We start from the raw sequence: 21,833 nt of genomic DNA, 5'->3' as shown, positions 1-21,833 counted from the left end.
ACCTGATGCATATAAATTTTTTTCCAAAGTCTAAGCAGAATATTCAAGTTAGTTCGGAAGCAGCGCAGAATTTGCTGCAAACGTCTGCAGGTTAAGCAGCTGGTAAGATTCCTCTTGCACGGTCTTCTTACTGAATACTTCAGTTGAAACCCCAAGACTGCATCCTTCCTTGCTCTTATTTTTTAATGAAGAGTGGCACCTGGACACAGACAGCACGACTGCCCTTGAAATGAGTCTGCACGTTTAGCAAACTGCTAGGGAACACGAACTAGGGGCTACCCCACCCTTGCTTATCTGTGTCTCCTCTGTGGGGACCCAAGCGGAGCGGCTGCTCTGCCTGCCGGCAGCGGGCAGGGCGAACCCGCGCTGCCCACCACCTTGCTGCCCGCTGCTGGCCCCTGCGCTCCCACCACGGGGCACGCTTATGCGCCCTTCCAGGTCTGCTGTCGCACGTACTGCTTCCTAACCAGACTACGTCAAAGCTGTTTCTCTTCCCCTAAACACCTATTACATGAAAAATCTGCTTTTTGAAAACGTATTTTCTCTTTGAAAAAGAAGACGTTTGCCAGCCATGTGATGAAGGATCTACAGAGGGAGACGGTACGCAGGCCTGCGTGGACAGTAACTGCCTGCGACAAAAACGTGATGGCACTGAGCGACTGAAGGCGAGTTAAGGGCAGCAGGGGCACCGATTTCTTAAGCAGCAGTGTTTTATGAGCTGCAGGTCACATTTTTATGTCCAAAGAACAATTATGTGGTGTTTAGAGGCAGGCAGGCCTGCCTAGCTCCTTTTCCTCCTAGTGCTATGGTGCTTATTACATTTAAGTAATTCTAGGATGCTTAAAATTATGGGTAAGCCTACAATGGACACCGTGCCATTGTGTGTAGGCAGACCAATTTTGACTGTAGAACACATGCTTCATGTGGTTTTTTGCTTCCTACCTGAGGCTGCTGAACATTTCATTACAAAAAGAGGGAATCAAATACACTTTCAAATCTTTTCAATTAACAGATCAGAAAAATACTTAACATCTCATTTCCAAGCAGAACCTATGGATATATACCAGAAAGGCAAAAAGTAACCTCCTGACAGCAAAGAGTACAAGGACTAATCAGCAGGATAAAATCCAGATAGATGTGAGTTGCAGCACAAGTTTTAGTGGCAGGGGTTTTAAGAGATGGGTCAAATTGGGCTGAATCTGCTTGAAACTGTGAAATGTGTGTATTACTAGTTTTGCACCATTACCCACATTCCATGTACAAACCGACGATACGCACACAGACAAATCTACACACAAGTATATTACGAAAAAGAACCTCCAAGAAGTGTTTTTGATCTCTGTCAGAATTTCACTGAAAATAATATCACTTCTCTAGAATTCTCTATATTGGGCTAAATTAAAAGTAATTATTAGATTAAACAGTAACTGCTCTTGGACTCTGGTTTTTACACCAGTAACTCTGAAAGCATTACTTTCATTCTTACTGTATTCTGTAACATTTTCCAAAGCTACCTCAGTGTAATAACTAGCTGCTTGAATGCAGAAAAGAAACTCACCATTTGCTTTGTCTAAGTCCAAATTTGTGCAGACAATTGTACTTGCAAATGGGAGCAAGTTACACAATCACTTCACTTCTTTTTTTCTTAATTGAACCCTCGTAACATTACTGTAAAAAAAGCAGGAATTCTAAGTGAAGAAGGATTTCTACTGTAACAATTTAAAAATGTAATTATCATGAAGCAATTACGTGATGGCACAGGTAATTAATTTGCATCTGCATTTCATTGAAAATTCTTGATATATCCCTTGAATGGCATTTGAAATGTAAGAACAGACAACCTTTGCACCCATGCGCACTAAAGAGTAAAAGACATAAGAAATCACCTAAAGAACTTCAACGTGCCAGCTCAAATTTTTCATAACTGATGCCACCACTGACAGGTCTAGGATCAAAGCAGCAGGTCAGGCACTTGAAAGTAAGACACGATAGTGTGCACAACCGCAGTAATTAAAGCACACCTTAGCCTTGCCCACAACGAGAACTGTTAGCTGTTTCACCACCAGCAGGCTGACCTATGTCTAGCAAACGTGGCAGTGCAGTTACAAGCTGTAGGTAAGCTGTCTGGATGTTTTTAATCAACGTGTTGTGGAAGCCTGTTCTGAAGAGGAGGGCAGCCAGCTTTTTCAAAGGAGCTCCAAACCATCTGGACAGATTGTCTGCAGAACTCAGCTCACTGTGTGTGCTGAGCTTTCTAGGAAATCTGTTATTTAGCTTGGACCAACATATACCTGTGCATGGCCTCCCTCCCTAAACACTTGGAGCACTCCTTGCACCCACAAAACTGTGCTGGTAGTAAACCAAAGTAGGAAAGGAAGTAGTAAAAATGCTTCACAGTGATGCAGCACTGTTTGTTCCTTCAGTTTTATGCAGGCGTGACATGTCTGATGCCACAGAAGGCATAAAACGGGGATCCTAATATAAAGAAGCAGATCCTCCAGCATGCAGTAAGGCACAAGCAAAACCAAGTCCTTTCAGCACATAGGCTATGTACATTAACCAATGCTAATTCAAATTTCAAGGTGCTTCCTCATGATCAGAAAATAGGCATTAAAGGTGACAACCCCCAAGCATTCCTGATAATTCCTTCTGACATTCTGACAGCCGTTCACCAAGAGATCTGGAACACTCTTGTGAATGTGAACAGACATGAAAACTCAGAAATGGATCGCCGTGCAGTTAAACACAAGCCTTATTTTTGTTGCACTAGGAATCTGGTTGAGTACTCTGTCAGCTCAGATACTCAAGACCTGTCCCATGTCACTGAGAGCTTTACCATTGACTTCAGAAGGAGAACTGGCTTTTTACCTTTTCCTCTCAGCAATTGCTATCTCACAGGCTTCTTTTCTTTTTGTTATTTTGTACTCCTGCTAACTTTGTGCTTTTTTTTCTCTTCTTTTCCTGTTTTTGTTCTTGCACCGATCAGATCATAAGTCACACCAGGCCACCCAAGCAGTGTGACATTTTGAAGAGTAATTAAAGAGCAACAGGCACCCTCCTGCTTATATGTACTTTTATCCATTTATTTACATTTACATATTTATTCATGATTTAGATTTGGCCTGAAAACTCAGTGAGGATGGGATTAAAAGGAACAAAGAGCTAAAAAAAGCCTATATAGAGTTCTGGAAAAAGCCAATCATAAACAGGGTGGGGTAGAGAAGCAGAGTCCAGACTGTCATTAGTCACAACAATTATGCCACACTGAGATGTAAAACCCACTGAATTTGAGAGGAGTTAGTTTATGACTGTTAGAAACCCTTAACTGCTGTATGAAGCCAATCATCAGTACAAGGTAGTGGCTCCGGTATGCAGGCAACTGGGATACGTTGCATGAATCTACATCTTAACTTTGGATGACAGAAGTACTTGCAGAAGCTGTACTGCTTAGTCAACCCCACAGTCACCTGATTAAACATACAAGTTAATGGATTTCTAAGTCCTATCATAATACTAGCTCAAATCTGTAAAATACAAGAAGTCCTTATTAATCCATAGCAGAAACTATTCACAGTCCACACCCTTTTTCCTCTGCCACCAACCTCAGTGTTATGCCCCTACAATACTCCTCATTTATCATACAGCAATTATATAAGTAATTCGAGAAGTAGCCCCAAGCTGCAGTGACACAGGCATGACAACTTTAAAAATTATGCATGGAAAAATACCTCCAGAATTTAAAGTTTTGTTCAGCAGCAATATGGGAAAAATCAGCTAGAGGATTGGATATTAATTTCTTATTCCTATGCCACTAACTGACGCAGGCCTCAAGCTGTGGGTTAGGCTGTGACGCCTAAGAGAGGCATCCCTGTAAGCATGGCTTTAGTGGGGGCAGGACTAGCATCAGCGCAGAACCCAGATGGCTCAAAGCCAGAGAACCCGGTGAACCTTCTCCTAATAGTTCTGTTTGTTAAATACTTTCTGCTTAGCAATAGAACTTATTTGGAAAATGAGTCAAAAAAGCTAACAAAAGTAAGGCAACAAAATTAATTTTTATATATACACATACATATATATAGATATATGTATGTATCTAGGAAAACAATCTATTTGCATTGTGTACTTTTCACATACAATAACTTATTACCACATTAGAAATATACTCTGGGTAACGTCGATGGGCCAAATTCACCTCCTTTACCTTCCATAGTGTTGCACCTGCATACAGCAATGATGGATTTGACACTTGGTCATTCTTGATGACAATACTACATCAACTGCAGTATCAGAGAATACCCATTGAATGCCAGATATCACACCATTATGAACTAGAATATCTGCTTGCTTTTTATATTACAGTAAGTAGAGTTTATTGCTTCTAATGACCAGAAGGTACCTTATGAAGACAGCATAGATGTTGGTAACACTTTTCATATACCGTATTATGGATCTTGGAACACTGAGGTTGGCAGATCACAATCATTAAATTATTTTTCTTCTTTATTTGCTGTTTGCATTTTGATTTTGCTTTGCTGAACGCACATGCAACTAGTGGATTTAACTCTGTGCCAGAAGTGATATGTCAAAAACATTTAGGAAAACTTACTGTTTTGTTTTGTTTTACTGAAGTCAGGCATGAGTGGCATGCAGTAGATTGCAAGGAAAAGCAAAAGGACATCCATTTCCAAAGGATTTATAATCTCCATGCACATGTAAAATGTCTCTTACAAAAATCGTTAACATTTGTTAAAAGTGTGCCTTTTTGCCTCTTTTTATACAAGTGTACATGCAATTACCTGTTCGAGCTAAAACTATTTACAAAATTTCATAATACAATACATCTTTTAAAGTGAATAATACATGAAAGGCCAATGTTTTCTGTTGTTTTGTAACACTGTACAAGATTAAAAATAAATAAGGCATTATAATACACGTTTATCACAAATTAAAAAATGTTGGTTTTCACTGTAATACAAAACTCTAACTTGAAAGAACATTATGGCTAAATAGTCCTCCTGCCTGGGCAGAACATATACAGAATCTGGACTTGATGATGTAAAGAAAACACTTTGCTGCTGCTACAAGCAGGAATTCAACACATGAAAATGATTCACGCTACTTACTAAGGTGTTCAGACTCCTCAAAGCACTGAAATGGCACAGGTCATATACTGTCTCCCTTTGAATAGTGACTCCCAAGTACTTTCTTCTGCCTTACAGATAAATTACAGGCAAAAGCGTGAAAGAGATTTAGGTGCGTGACCTACTCTCGGTTACAGTGTTGTAAAATACTCAGTTCAGTACCGACGCGAGACATCGCTGTAACCCAAAGCAGAACTTGGCCTACAGAAGCTCAACTCCTGACCTTCATAAACATGCTAAACTTCTGGTGATTTCTGCAGGCCTTGTGGGTACATAAGGGATGCAGATTCAGCCCTAATGAGCTGAAGCTTTTGACTCTCAGTCTCACCTAGAGAAAGCAAGGGAGAATTTGCGTGTGTTTTAGTGAAGACGAGGGAGTGCGACTTGCCACAGCGTGAAGCAGCTACTAAAACCAATGTATTTTACAGGCTGGATAAAACAGCTTTCTAGTCAATGCAAATGGAAAATGTTAGGAAATATCTAGCCAGTAATTCAACTGAATGCCAGTTTGTAATCTCAGCAGAGAATAATAATTAAAAAATCATTTAAAGGTAGCATAGGAACACTTTGAAATTAGCTCCCAAGACAGTGAAGTCTGAAGATCTCTGATACTTATCTCCTTATATAAAGAACAAAAGACATAGATTATTACTACTATCTGAAAGAGAGAACGTGCAAACTGATGTGAAATATTGTGCTTGCTATTGACAGACATCGACATGCCAAAATGGCATCCCTTTGTTGTAGGGCTCATATCGGTTAATTGTTTCAAGCTAACAGCTGCACAAAATAGTGAACAGAAGTGCAGGAGGCTATTCTGCTCACAGCGCAACAAGCTACTATCCTCAGTTAAATGTGAGGGACTTTTGCGTGCTGTGGGGCAGAATTACTCCTTGTTGGGGCTACAGCAAGGTCACCCAGGCAAAAGTTACGGGGTTTGACCAGAAAATTAATAAATGCAAGATAGGAAATACAACTGCATGCATTAAGGTGGACACAACCCAAATCCCACCGAAATCCAAGGAAATCCTTCTGATGATTTTCAGGGATATTGGAATGGGCCACATATTATCTTCAGCCAATTGCCAATAAAAATTTGATGACAAGCTTCTCTAATTTGGCAGAAAATGTGTATTTGTGGGGTTATCGGAAATATTACTACTACCTCTTTCTATGTATAAAACTTACTGAACATATCAAAGAACGCAGAAGAGCAGAGATTAAATCTGTCATTTAAAGCTATCACACGAGAACTGAAATAAACCAAATGTACGCAGGAAAAGAAAATGGGGGGAAATTATATGAATAGGGAGGGAAAGCATAAAGGCAAGAGCACAGCTTCATTATATCATGATTTCAACGGGCACTTAGTTTTCCCTGTTGGAATGGCTGCTGAAGACTGCCTATCATTTTCACATGGCTTTTTACTAATTTGTGCCTTCGCTGAACGTTCTTCATGATTCTCTACTGCTCAGTCCAGGACTACATAGTGAAATAAAGTTTTCCCCATAGTAAAACCAGCAACAACCACCACAACAAAAATATGAAAAATGTTAACGGTAAGACTCAAAGTCTGGAAACTGACTCCAAATACACCATCACTGATGCTGTAAGCTAGCACATGCACACTGGACCGGCTGCAGCACCAAGAAGCCATCCTGGTCCACCCAACCTGCTCCGGAGGCACAGACCTCCTGCAAAAGGGCCGAATGAGAAGCTGATGATGGGCTGCGCCTGTCTCGTCCTTTCCATTCAACATGGAAAACATTATTACGAAGTCACGTACCACATTTGACTGTTGGAGACAAGTAATTCTACTAGCACCTGCTAATCTTTTAAAATAATAAAATGAATAATCCAAATTTACCTTGCTACATGATCTTCCATTGACTTTACTTCAGGACTAGGCTGGGAATGAGTCTGGGAATGAGAACAGTCCAGAAAATATTAGCACAGGGGACAATTTGTTTCTGCTCACTGTCCATTCAGTGATAAAAGAAACAATGGCAATATGCCTATATCTTGTACCTATTAAAAAAGTAACAAAGAAATAATTTCACTGTAAGCTTTTGGGGTAGGCCAATGGCATATTTGGTCTATGCGTTCACATACTACCAGATCTACTGCGAGGATCTGAAGATGCTTTTAATAACAGTACATGTACAAATAATGTTTCATTATTATCAGTGAAATTATACCAAATTCACTGATTAAAAAATTGTGTAACTTGGGCTCTTTGTGAGTGGAACTAAGTGATTAATGCTATTGCACATAATGCTTTCCATTTTGGTTAAATATTTAACTTACCTATGTGATGATTTAGTTCTTACAAACCTATTAGGAAACATAAATATGCAGTGTACTTTACATGGATACCACTTATTCAGTTTAATTATGTAAATAGTTGTTCTTTTTAAATCTGTATTCTCTACATGTATTTATTTAAATGGCTTTGAATGCCTCAAAACCAGAATTAAATTATTCTAGAAGAATACCTGTGAACTGGATAGCTGTTAGGGAGGTAAAGAACTCCAGTGACTTTCTACAGATCAGCCAGGGTGCATACACCTAGTACAGTAGGAAGCAATTCTCATTTTTTTTATAGTCACTTTAATCACAACACTAATTTTGCTAGCTTTGTACTGAAGCACCTAGCTGACAGGGTACATAAAAATTAATTAAAAATCCTGCTGAAAACCACTGGAGTCCCACAGCAGCCTGATACGCCTACACGGAGAATGGAAAATCCTGCAGCATTTCTTTAACCATTTGCATCTGTTGACACAGTATTTGTCCATACACTTTTAACACAAACAGTGACTGCTCCAAAGCAAATGCAGATTGTAAGAGAATTGCTCAGAATTTTCTTTTCACTAAAATCAGTAATAAAATAGGCCTACCAAGGGGAAATGTGACATCTAGTACATGCAAGTTTTCTACTGCACAATCTGGACAACGTTTGCAGTCTTGGGTGGGTTTTCCGGGTTTGGTTTCTTTGGTTTGTTTGGTCGGGGTTTTTTTATTTTTTTTGTTAGTTAAAAGGAAGTTTTGCGTGTTTTTAGACAACATAAAGTTTTGCTTCTCTTTTGGAAAGCAGTGAGGCTGGTTAGCTTGTGCATCCCCATCTGGGCAGTAGGGTACCTGCCCATGGAGCACACGTCACTCAGCAGGATGACCTCCAACTGCCCGCACCTCGAGTACGGAGCTGCATTCCACGTTTCACACCCAGATCAGCGTTTCAAGATGAAACCATGAACAATAGGATGTGGGCTGCATTAAAGGAAAAAGCAGTCAAAATATGTTCCCTTTTATGCAGATTAAGAGCAGGCCTCACTCTCCTGGCACGTTTACCAGTGTGCTCCTCATTTGGGCAAAGTTTGACTGTGCTTATTTCTCAGAATTATAGCTTTCTATAATTGTACAGCTTTGAAGAGTGAGCCTGGGTAGAATCAAGATATAATAAAACTGTGGCATAAATTTAAAAAATCAATTAAGATGTAAGACTGTGTTGGCAAACATACAAATGTCACGAAGCTAGCAACAGCATGTTTGTCACCAGTACAGGACTATTCTTTGAGCTGTTTAGAAAGGTAAAGCTAAATCCTGGAACTGAGCCACAGGACCTGTGCTGTTTGTAAAAGCCTGAAATAATACCATCTTTCTGCTCTTCAATAAAATCAGCACTGTACATAAAGGAATGTTTCTATATTGCATAAGCATATTGCTGTGCTTGCAGGGTGGCTCCTCTGTCTTCCACAGTCAAATGACCTGTGAAGAGGCAGCAGCTTCTAAACTCTACCACCCCTGTTTGTTTTTTTTTTTTTTATGGAAAGAATATATATTGTTCTTCTGCCAAACCTTTAAGCTCTGTGGTTTATCTACTTCATATGCTAGTGTTATGGTTTGAATTGGAATTTTTTTGAAGTTTTTGGAGCATGCAAAGACAATTTTAAAAAATACATAGGGTTTAGCAATTAGCTGAATCCAGCCTTCATCTATCTGCCATTGACAGCAGAATGAACACTGTTGTCATTGCTTTAACCCATGCACTGGGAGCACAGTTTCTCTAACGCTTGCTGTAGCCCTGGAGAGTCTCCAGCTGCACCCCACTCCACAGCTAAATGCAGTTTTGCTAATCCCAGTCCCAACAATGCTGGCTATGACAGAAAGAGAAATCTCTTTGCAGGTGGATGTGTAAATAAATACATATTTTTATGTTTATCTCTATAAATCTCTATTAAGTCTACACAGGACTTTGTATATGTGCATATATAGATTAAAACATATATATACACACACACACATACATAATTGCTTGCACGTTTATCTAATTTTTTTTCATTTACCCTTTAAAAATGCCAAGAAAATATTCCTCATTTCCAGAAAATCAGGTTTTGACTTTTCCTAACAGAATTGCTAGCCCTTATATGTTCCATCCCAAGAGTTCATTACACAGTCCCCAAGTTCTCTTTGGTTGGGTTGTAGTGGTCCTTGGTTAATGCCATGGCCTATGACCTCTGATCTCTTGGTAAAAATTCAGGCAACCATTGCTCTCCAAGTTCACCGCAAATGGCACAACCAAATCTCCTTTGCTCTACGCCTCCTTCACAGCTGGCACAGAAGGAAGATAATGCAGTGTTTGATTTGTGTGAGTGGCAGACGCTTGACCTGCTCCAAGCCCAGCTTTTACAGTAAAGCTAGCAACTGAGGACACTGATGGACAGCTGGTGCCCAGTTTTGTTTGAATGTTTGCTCTCCCGTAAGGGTACATTTTCCGCTCTAAGTTTAAAGACCGTGTTTGTGAATTATTTCCATCGGCCTTTCCTTCCAGGAAATAGGTCAACATTTCACCTTTTCCCTTTACACTGACTTTACCCCTGCACACGAATTCATAACTGCACCTTTTTAATATCCGCTGAACTTCTTCTGTCACCTGAAGACAGAAAAAAAGAACTATTAGTTTTTGCTGTTCATATAAGGTTAATCCTTGAAGTGCCCACCCGTCCCCATTTTACTTCTCTGTCATGAAATACACATAAACAGAATGAATTAGCACCTACTGCTGCTCTCGGGCTCACTTAGATTTTTCTTAAGGAATTAAAAATCACTGACCAAACTGGAATCTGAGAAGCAGAACTTCTGCTCTTGAGCTGAATAATTACACAGCCAGATTAAGCTCCGTCCAACAGAAATGTGTAACCAAATTGTCCACTGTTGTAAGCTGGATCAGTTCCAGTGACGTTAATTTACTCCAGAAGAACTTTTGATCCCTGGAGACTAGACAGGTATTTTGGACAAAGGACTGCAAGAGTTCATTGAGGTTTTGAGAGGTGCAGCAGAGCTTCTAGACAAACTCTAGCGGAACAACAATGTTCTCTGTCTGAATAGCCTCTCCGATCCAAAGCATCCAAGGAATTTTTAAAGCTACATAAAACGCAGCAGGATGCAAATGGACATAGATCCTTTCCTTGTAGTCCTTATTCAGGCAAAATTCCTACAGCACAAGGACTGGCCCATGCAGTGTCGGCATTCCCAGGCTTGCCTCCAACTGTGTGCAATGCAGCAAAGAACTCTGTTTCTTCTGATGGGAAATGATTTATTTGAGGATTTCATTGCCTCCAAGTAGTGAAGTAGTGAAGGAAAACAACTATACCTCTGATGCTTGAATCATCTGGAGAATGTTGCCCTTTTCATAAGAACTACAAGATCAAGTGAGGCTGCGTTTTCTAAGTGGTCTTGAAAATGTAACCACATATAAAACAGGAGGTATGTAAAGTTTGCAAAATTGTCTCAGAATGCACTCACCTGAATTTTCCCCTGCACTCCAGTACTATCCATTCGGCTGGCAACATTTACAGTGTTCCCCCAGATATCATACTGTGGTCTTCTGGCTCCAATGACTCCAGCCACTACCGGCCCGACGTTAATACCTAAAATCAAAACAATGAGTTTAGTTTCAAACGCTACAGCATATTATCCAAGAGAAACATGAATCCTGCAAAATAGATTTAACATAAGTGCCTTAGAATTTTTCTGGTCACAGGACATAATATATGTTAAATTAATGCCAATTGGACTTCTGTATTTGTAAGAGGTTTAGAAACAAAATAAAGACATACACAGAGATATCTTATTGGAAATGCAATATGATAGACAACATAAAAATTTGGCTCATCTGTGGATTTTCCTTTTTTTGTTCAAGAAAAGAAGAAAAGAAGTGGTAGTGCAGAGTTTAGCTGTAGAACAATTCAGGACAAACTGTTAAAGATCTTTAATTGTTTGCTACAACTTCCACTGTGGTTGCTCATATAAAGCCTTTTAATGGAGGTTTTCCAAGTGGAACAGAAATAGTGGCCTGGAAGATACGAGGAATGGGGTAAAGGAAGTGTGTCGCATTGGTTGTCAGTACTAGACAACTCAGATTAGGCAGACACTGCAAGAAGACAAGAGTATGTGAAAATGGCTCAAGCATCTTTTTTGGGAAACCACAGGGCTCAATTCTATATTTTTGGCTGATTTTGACACCTTGTTTGGAAGATAAAAGAGGTTGTTCCTTCTGAGTGCCCTGAAGAGCTGCAGATGTTAAACCCTGCATGAGGTTCTGTGCAAGGGCTTTCCCAAGCAAGTTAAGCAGAAGAATGGGGGTTAAATATTTGTCTTCTTCCCCTTTGTGAACCTGGAAAGATCAGTTATAACAGAGTTCAATGAGAATTTGGGGTTTATAATTATTAGGATGTACAGGAGGGCAAAGATGTGTAACTCCTCTATTGCTACCCTTGATGTCTTTGGTTTTTCTCAATACTCTGCTGCTAGCAACCTCACTTTTCCCCTTGTTCAGCCCATTCTCACAATTCAGCCATGAAAATATATAGAGAAAGAAGCTGGTGAAGACCATCTGTGGTAGTATATGCAATTAAATGAGAACAGCAGTGTAAGTACCATTGGAGAGGAGCGGAATGCAGGGAAGGAAGGGAAGAGGGGAACTTGCTCTCTAAGAAGGCTCTGGGAGAAAGGCCTCCGAGAGGTAAGACATGTAATAACATGTAAAGGATTGCATGGGAAGGTTTGTGTTGTGAAGACCAAAGGATTTGATTTGTTGGAGAAAATAGGACTGGTGGAGGTGATTTGGCGTCCGCGGACAAAAAGGTCCCATCACACTTCTAATGCCAACAAAGCTTTTGCAGATGCAACTTAACTTTATAGTTAGGTACAGTCAGACTCAGTTTTCAGCAGTTTAGCAATGCAAAACAGTGTAAGCCACAAGACTGGGTACACTAATAATATCATATAAAATTATTGGCGCAGTTTCCTTTTAGGGGTGCATAGATTAAGTAAACACACTGGAACTGGACACAATTATAATTCCTTAATACTCATGCTCACCAACCAGGCTGCTGACCGTCCACATGGATGTGACTCTCCAGCTAGAGGCTTTTCAGTTTTAATCATAAGTGCAGGACAGGTAATCCTTTGCAGACAGCACAGGGAAAACCAACAAACAACAATGTTCTGCTTGTGTAACAATTGTAGAAACGTGACTTACCAACTCGTAGGACAAAGTCGTTGTAAGACTGATAGTTGATTTCATCAAGAACGTCAAACATCTCTATTGCAAAATCTGCCAGTGTACTCAGATGGGAATAAATTGATTTTTTAGCCTAGAAACAAAATAGTATCGCACATTAGATTTGTATGGTACTAAGAGGCAGGTGAAATACCAAAGTGACAAACAATTAAAAACTCAGCCTGGATGGCTTAGGAAAAGAATCTAACCCATTTTGCTGTTTGTGAAAAGAAACTTTTGATGGTGGCTACAGCACATGCATTCTTTTCTCAAGTACTGAATATTTTTTTTTTTTCCCCTTCTCTCTCACTTTTTGATTTCTGGGAAGAATGGAAAGCAAAGTTCCCATGGTAAAGTGGTTCTGTTGCTAGAGAGCTGCAGATGTTTGTTTTGAGCGTGGCAGGGAATATAACCTGCTTTCTTACAAAACTGCTTTGCCTGATGATTATTAATAACTATAGTTTCTGCCCTCTTCTCCCTTTGGGGCTTTTGATAGCTCCCAGCTCCATGGGGTGCATGCTGTTCCCATTGACAAAATTCCTGTTAGGTTTAATCCTGTGAGATGCAGAACTCTCCTGTTTTCTTTCCTTTCCAGGCAAGCTGAAGTGAGTTGTTATAAAATGTATCTAAATGAACTAAAGCAAAAGAACCAGAAGGGATCAAATGAAATGCTGAAGTATCAACTTGTAAAAAAACCCCAAAACATAAGAAAATAATTTTTACAACTTCAGTCTAATTAAACTGTGGGACTCATTTTCCAAGGATATTGTGGACTCCGAAAGTTAGCTAGATTCAAACATAATTACTCAAACTCATGGAAGAAATATTTGCTACGAAGTAGTAAAAAGATATTATCTGTAGCTCTAGAATTTCTTAAGCAGCATATCATTAGAAAGTGGAAAAGAGGTTTGCATGTTTGTCCTGTAATTCATGCTCTTCCCCCAGGATCTACCATTGGCTAGTTAAAGACAGGTTACTAGAATAGACCTTTGACCTCTCTCAGTATGGTTGCTCTTATGTTGTGCTCTTATTTGAATAATAAATATGAATTCTTGAACAGATTTGCAAAGTGAAAGTGTGCTAAAGGTAGGATATGGTGAAAGAAATGCAGGGTCAGTGGTAGTCTAGCTTCAGTAGAGTGTTGCACAACAGAGCTGTGGCAGCTGGCATGACATGAGAGCTTACTGGGTTTTTGTCATGATAGTGAGATTTTATAAATGGAGTACTTGACAATAGCTGAGAAACCTGAGAGACAGGTTGCCATTTGCTTTATTCGTCTCAGTTTCAAAGGGTTCCTTCATGTGGCTGGGAAATGTACAAAAATTAGAGCAAAGTGCTAACAAAAAATTATGAAAGTCATCCTTGGGCCAGTCCCATTTTTAGGAAGCATATTTTTTTTTAGCTGCCCTGGTCTCTGGCATTCTGCTTGCTGCAATGTCAACTAACTCTAGTCTTTTCCAGCCTCACCAAGACAAAGGAAGAACAAGAAGTAAGTTTAAAGAGCTGACGGCTACACTTCCAACAGAGAAGGAGAAGACTACTGAATGTCTGGAGGAGGGAGGGAGGAGTGTATAGTTTTATTTAAGCCTCTAATCTTCTTTATATTCCTTATCCTTCCATTTCTTTGCTGGCCTATGAATGCTTTGATTTCCTGCAATGCGCCTCATGATTGCAGGAGAGAGGACCGGTGACAAATACAGGACGCGCTGCAGGTGACAGGTGCCTCTAAAGGATTACTGGCAAGCTCTTTTGAACCTGCACTGAAGAACACCACAAAGTTAGGACCCTGATGAAGTCAGGACCCTGGTGAAATCACAGATGTAATTTCAAAGGACTCCACACACACAAGGAACTTATACTGTGCAAAAGATCTACAAAGAGCTTGGTTTGTGTGCTGCCCTGATGGTGTAACTGGCAAGCAATTATTTATTTAAACATTGGAGGAATAGTTACTGGAAAGACTGCCCAGAGCATCACAGCAAAACACAGTAAACACAGAGGCAACGTGCATTTACTATAGTCACCTGCTGAAGTCAAGCTGCAGAAACAACAGTCCTGTAAAATACGGGATTTAAATATTTAACTTCATCAAGGGTACTGGGTTCTCATGTGTGTAAATAACCTTAGTTAAGAGCACAGTTAACTCCATCCACTGCTTTCTGCTCATGTCCAAATCCTAGTATGAAATTGGTGGCTCACAACCAGAGGCTGTGCCAGGTTTTCTGATGAAGCTGGGGCACCCCTGGTAGAGGGGAGACCAGAAGCACTTGAGCCTGCTGTGGCTCCTCACGGACACATGTGACTCCGCAGGGCAGCCCAAGGACTGTGGCGGCTGGCAGTGAGCGTCTGCACGTGACGGGTTACCCAGCATCATCGGACTTCTAACACGCAGCTGCATGCTGAAGAACTAGTGGGAAACTGCCAAGAGGCTGTGAATAATTTCTGCTTGTTTGCATCACACCAGCAGTGGGAAGAGATCGCAGAAAAGCTGAAACCTCAAGTTAAAGTAAAAAATATTGGCTGTTTCATAAAAGATCTTTAGGTTTTCTGGAATACACAATGTTAAATAAATTCTACCTGTACAGAAAAGACCAAAATTTGCCCCAAGATTTCAGAGAAGGGCAGAGTCCTGGTACAAGACCTTCTGCAGTGATTTAAAATGCATTACTATCATAAGCTCAGAGCGGTATCTTCAGTACTGGGATAACTCAGCTGACCTTTCAGTTAGCAACTATAAAATACAAGAGATAAACATGTTTAGGTTTTGGAACATATGCTGCCAAAGTTACCCAATAACACACTTGTTTTCAGGATTATGGTTCAAAGAGCATTTATGGCAGACACACAAGAATGCCGTTGCCTGTTTGCCTGAGATCACACCAAACAAAATTCAAAGGATCAATTTTTTTGCCTGTCTCAGGACCCAGGAGTCAAACGTTTCAGCATAAACAGAGTTTTAAAAATACCTTTTTGTAATGTGTAGATTTCTAGGAATGATACAAAGGAAAGCATCAGTTGCATGTGATATACTCCAACCTGATTCTAACAGTTGATTTCAATGTGGCCTTGTTTTTTATTTACTTAACAAGGATAATTGTTGCTAGAAAGTTCACAGGCCATCTTCTGGCCCGTTTTGCTTTTGCCCTCTAATTCGGTGTTATTTTGCAATGCTAAACCATATGCGTGAGCATACCTCTACAACATACGTACATGCATATCAGAACGGGGAGAGGTGTCTGGAAATTCTGGGCAGACTAGGTGCACAGATTCCTTTCATTTTCATTATACTCCTCATATTATTAATTTTATTATTTTTTCATAAATTAATTTTATTAGTATGATTATTAACGTGCATAGCACTCTGTATACAATATATACAGTACACTGTCCACAGGGTTTTCTGCTTTTCCAGATGCTGCATGCAAATCTAGGAAATCTCTGTCCCAAGACACAAACTTCAGGTGAGAAACACACTCAGGAGTAGTAATGAGGATACCGAAGAACTGTGCCCCAGAACTAATGGGTCTGAAATGACTTTGACTTTTTTTATTGCTGAGTAATTAAAGGGGTAAAAAGAATGCTAGCAGTAGAGACAAAGAAGAGCTCATTTGGAGGGACCAGGGTAAAGTGCAGCAATGCACCTAGCATTAAGTTCCTGTCCATGATGGGGGTTGGGAGAGGCTGTTTGTTTTGATTGTAAGTTGCACGCAGATTTCAATATATATTAAAAAAAAAAAAATCACATTTTAATATTCTTGTGTTAGTTTTGCAGCAATTCATTACACCTAGAGTCTCCTCTTCCCTGCATCTCACAAGGTCATCTAAGATACCAGGTTTAAAATGCTACCACTTTGACTTTGGAGCTTTATACACCAATTTACAGAGAATCCAGAGCTGCAGACAACAAAATCCCAAATGAAGCCACATGAGCAACTGCTAGGATAGCAATTTTTCTTTTCAGGCTACAGTTGTTCTTTGAATTTCAGATTTATATTGTTGTAAAGAAGTAATACAAGCTATCTATAATCATATAGAGTTAGTTTTGTTTCTGATGCTCCTCTGAAAATTGAAGGAGAATGGTTCCTCCACAAATGACTGTCATGTAAAATCGTCTTACCTTAGTTCCCGAAGTAGGTACAAGTCCCACAGCTGCCATATATGTACTTCCAATTGTCTTGATCTTTTCTATGTCCTTATAATATTCTTTGTCCATAAGCTTTGTTTAAAACATAAAACTGTTAAATATTACATAATATTTTAGACAAGCAACCATAGTTATCAGACGATATGTGCAAGTTGATTAAACCATACTATTTTTGGTAAGTTGAGGCTTGCCCACTTTGAGGTCATTGAAAAAACTACCATTAACTCACATTTTAATACTTTTCCTGTATTAGAGGAATTTGAGGCCAGACTCACGTGCCTAAAAGTACAAACTGGGCACTTTGGAGAAGACCAGTGGACAACAGCTACAATTAAATAGGAAATTCACAGTACTGTTTTATTAGGCAGTTCAACATAGGCTGAGTTGCTACAGATAATTAATCTCTGTTGATAGTAGTTTGGTAGAACTGATATGGTGAAAAGACAAAGAGTTTAGACCTTACCTCATCAAAATCAGCAATAATTTCATTTAACAGGCGTAAACATTCCACTCCCATATTATTGCCGTCCAATTCGATGTAGAAATCATTGAAATTTGGGATGGAAGCAAACATCACTCCCACTTGTGAATATGACTGGTAATAAAGGTCCTGCAGTTCATGAGGAGATATAATTTTTATTTTAAAAGATTAATCTAAACCAGGCATCTTTATTATGATATCTGTTCTGCTGCTAAGCAATAGGTAGGACAAAAGCCATCATTTTAGGGAGAGAGAAAGCCAGCCTTGTTAAAAAAATGTTGAAAGATCTCTCCACTCAAAAACACAAAAGAAAATTAACAACTAAGCTATTAAACCCATTTAAAAAAACTCAGTCTTCTTCTCTGCTTAGACATGGAAGCAGTGAGTAAAAATTTTGTAGAAAGTCTTAACAGTTGTAGAACTGTTATTGTATGAGAAATATAATTGCATTTTCTCAATTTTGTTTTATAACTAAAATAGGAGACAGAACAATTTTACCCTGCAGCACAAAACCAGCCTCGCTCCTTCATATCTTTCCTTGAGTTGTGGAGTCCTGTATTCAACATTAACAATATAATGCTGTTCTGTACAGTAAGGTTTCTGCTTAAGAATTCAGAGAGCTTATCAAAGTAAAACCACTCTTCTGTGGTTCAAATACATAGATCCAAACTCTCAAGAGCAGTATCATGGCCATTAGGGCTACTCCAGTGGTGCAGGTATTGCAGCTGCACTGGAAGGACTCTGGTAAGAGCTTCCTGAACCAATTTATTAAATCACTGCAGCCTTTGATGTTAAAAGCTACTGTGTCTTCCCTGGGTGTGTACAATTCTCTCTTTTTAACTTTAAAGGGATGGGTTTTGTAATGGCAGTGTATTTCCAGAACTAGAGTGATTCATACGGAAGCATCTGGCAGTTCATACACTTTACCATTTAGAACCAAACTAAGCTCATGAAATACTGTGATAAATCACAATATTCTAAATTTATTGAAAAAAAAATTAGTGATTTGCATACAGACACTTGGCTGCACTGACGTTTGTCCTGGTTTCAGCTGGGATAGAGTTAGTTTTCTTCCTAGTAGCTGGTATAATGTTGTATTTTGGACTTAGTATGAGAAGAATGTTGATAACACACTGATGTTTTCAGTTGTTGCTAAGTAGTGTTTAGACTAAGTCAAGGATTTTTCAGCTTCTCATGCCCAGCCAGCAAGAAGGCTGGAGGGGCACAAGAAGTTGGGAGGGGACACAGCCAGAACATTGATGGAAAATTCCCTTATCCTGCTTTTTATTAAAATTCTTCAGAGAAGGAAGACACTACAGAGAAAGAAATAATCCCAATCTAATTCTTGTACACGAGTTTTTACAAAACTATTCCCTTCAACACAAATGAAATTTTGTAAGTCCAAGCCTTTCTTGAAAACATACAGTTGAAAGGTGATCCAAGCTACACAGGGTCACACCCATACAACATCACCATGTATTTAAATTTTATCTTGGTTTACCATATTTCTTGGATTAGACATAAGAAAGTGCTGTGCAACATGTGCTGGCAACAGGTTGAAGAGAATTCTTTTATTATCCAGCTTGACTCTCTCCATATCATCTCTCTCTTCTTCTGCCTGTGGGGATAGAGAAAAAGAAAAACCTTTCCAAAAAGCAAAAAAATTACCTGAAGCCATCAAATAGCTTCCATTAATTCATCCTTTGAAATTAAACTGAGCAAAATCATGCCTGCTAAGTAGGGTGGGAACAGTTCTCCTATACCGTGCTTTTACTTCAGGGCAAAATCCCTTTAAGTCCTTAGTAATTCAAGCTAAAGTCTCTGGGCTGATGACTACTTTCAGGGCTTGATCAGCTGTATTGGTGTCTTCTGTAGTTCTCTGTTCTTTTAAATAGGCCTTTGATATTTTTGCAGAGTAAAAAGCTAGAATAATCCCACTTAAGTCACATTGGCCTTGGAGGCCAATTACTTCCCAGGTAGGTGGAGACAGTGACAGCAGTATTTGATCCACCTTTCAAAAAAGAGAAGCCTGGAGAATCACCAGTGTTCAAAGCAAACTGATGGCATTTTGCAGTAAAATGGAAACAGACCTGGTAAGACAGTAACTTCAACAGAGAAAAAGGTTTTAAAATTGAACATCCTTAAGAATGATATGAAATAATAATAAAAAATTAATATGAAAATAATTAGCATTTCTAGAGGCGGTTTTAATTACTCTGGTATTTGTCATGAAAACATACACAGTTCCTGCACACAGAAATTTCTGTGTGCAACAGCAACAGAAATTCTATCGTTCATGTGAGTGACAGCATTCAGAAGGAGTTAACACAGCTGAGGTCCTTAACCCAAGATAGTGGTATCTCATTACAAGTGTCTTGACTCACAGGAGTTAGTGGGAGTCATGCATTAGGAAACAATTCTAAAAATCAGACCCCTGATTGGAAAAATACTGAATATCTAGGGATCTCATTTGGGACTCTTAGGTTTGCAAATTCCAGCCTAGTCCTTAGTAGACTCTTCTGCTAAATTACTTCCCTGAAATTAGCTCCTCGTTGTTAGAGTGACTTTTGGCCCCACATTCTGATTTCGATTTGAAAACATTTGATCAGTACCATATAATTCATCTCATAGAAATCACAGCTTATTCTTTGCTCTTCAATCACAGCTTATTCTTTGCTCTTCAATCACACTCACAGAACTGTAACACAAATCTTCTGCCCTGATCCCAATATGATTTTGTTTATCTAGTTACAGTCAGCAGAAGAGCAGAAGGCCAAATTCTCAGGCATTGTTGAGAAACTACGATCACGTAAACCACTGAAGAATCTGTTCTAATCTTTGTTGGTGTCCTTTTTGTACCTAGAATTTGCTATCCTGATTTATTACAAAGTCTATATATTTTTCTCATTATCCATTTGTGCCTAAGTAGGAGAAAAACAATCACCCCTTGCCTTTGTATAGTCTTACAATATTCTTTTCACGTGATTTTTTTTTTTTTCAGGAAGTTAATTTTTGCTTTCCATGATAAAACTTAGGAAACAACCTTTTTATTCAAATCACACAGTCCGCTTTGCCTTGCAGTTTACTTCTGTATTCTTAAATTTCTTTACAAGTAGAAAGAATGCTGAAAGAGAATTGGTTTTATAAACATAACTTCTTCAGGAATCACTCCCTTTTGAAATAAATTCTCAGCTCGTCCTCTAATTTGTGTAATGAGAATCAGAGTTTATTCCAGAAGTGAAATACCAGTAAACATTAAATACCAGTTAAGTTCTGCAAGAAATATACTTGAAATTTTTAATCTAAGCAAGTATCTATTTCCTGTTTGTGAGCTTTTTTCTTGATACTTTTTTTGCTGTTTTTTTAAAATATCCTTCCCCTATTTTGGTGGTATAACTCTGTCTCTGACTTACTGTTGCCTATAAACATGTGTAATGGCCTCTTGCAGTTAGTCTGACTGTTGGAATTTACATGTTCTACTAGTAAAAATAAAAAGCTTTTTCCAGCTGAAAATCCAAACCAAGCTTACAGCTTCATTTTTACATCATGCTGGAATATGGGAAATTTTATTCTGATGACAGCAAAGAGATTTGCAAACTGAATTCATGCTCTGAATAAAAAATCCATTTTGAGCTTGCTTATCCATTCCTCTATTTTTTTAATAAGAACTCTTTTGTTACTTTCTTCCTAGGAATGTTTAAAGTTCTCAGTTAAGCCTCCAATACAATACGGGGCAGAATAGCAGCCTAAAGAACAATACACCTTTTGGCCAGGGCGTAGAGATTTCTGGACAAGCCAAAGTAATCAAGCAGGGGTAGGTAAGTGGAGTAATCAGTTTGACGCATTGCATGGGTAGTGATGTTGCTCATCACTGGAAGCTGCTGTTCATTTCTGATCTGGAAACGTGTGATCAGATTCCTCTACCTTGCCCAGTCGTGGATCAAAGTGTTCATTTTGGAAACATGATTGAGAAGGTCTTTCAGCAATATGTAGTGTTTCCTACCATTGTGTATAATTCACAATAAAGGTTTCAGAGCAAGCCACAGCACAAGGACAAAGCTGCCAGCACTGAACCAGACCCTTGTGACCCTGGTCATGTTTCTGGACTTCTGTCCAGCCTCTGACAGACAGAAATAAAAGACAATTTTGATATACCAACCTAAAATAAATGAGAAAGGACACTCTAGACTGTTGGTTTTCTGGTTGTTTCCTTCTGATGGAACTTTAAGCATGTGATGGCTTTTCTCCTCCTTTCTGTCTCACTTCAATACAGTCCTGAAACTACGGGAAGAGAAATGCCAGTGACAGTACTGTGTATGCGCAGGTATGGGTGCGACAGTGTTCACAACTGATGGGACCACAGCTGCGACTAAGAGGTGGAGAACTGAGATCTTGGGTCAAGAGCTAGTGGCTCAAACCAAACCACCAAAGTCATGACTGAAGGGGTGGCAAAATCCTCTAAGAGTAGGGAAAGGCATCAAGGATGTCACCATTGCTAAGAAA

General features: G+C 39.2%; 1 protein-coding gene across 2 annotated transcripts in view; it reads right to left on the bottom strand.

The window, feature by feature from the left end:
* Positions 1-379: 379 nt before the first annotated feature.
* The window catches only part of ADCY1 (adenylate cyclase 1), a 165,247-nt gene continuing 143,793 nt past the window's right edge, over positions 380-21,833 (bottom strand). The window contains exons 15-20 of one of the 2 annotated variants that reach the window (XM_052794181.1): positions 18,832-18,948; positions 17,313-17,459; positions 16,823-16,921; positions 12,685-12,799; positions 10,947-11,071; positions 380-10,074 (exon numbers count right to left, since the gene is read on the bottom strand). In XM_052794181.1, the coding sequence (XP_052650141.1) occupies positions 9,736-10,074; positions 10,947-11,071; positions 12,685-12,799; positions 16,823-16,921; positions 17,313-17,459; positions 18,832-18,948 (942 nt within the window). In that variant the 3' untranslated portion in view covers positions 380-9,735. Of the gene's footprint in view, positions 10,075-10,946; positions 11,072-12,684; positions 12,800-16,822; positions 16,941-17,312; positions 17,460-18,831; positions 18,949-21,833 lie in introns of those variants that run through there. The other variant, XR_008236248.1, reaches the window with a different exon arrangement.

This window comes from Harpia harpyja, chromosome 1 (assembly GCF_026419915.1).
Source record: "Harpia harpyja isolate bHarHar1 chromosome 1, bHarHar1 primary haplotype, whole genome shotgun sequence".
NCBI classification, from domain to species: domain Eukaryota; kingdom Metazoa; phylum Chordata; class Aves; order Accipitriformes; family Accipitridae; genus Harpia; species Harpia harpyja.
Note: the sequence above shows the minus strand (reverse complement) of the source record. Positions and strands in the feature narration are given on the sequence as shown.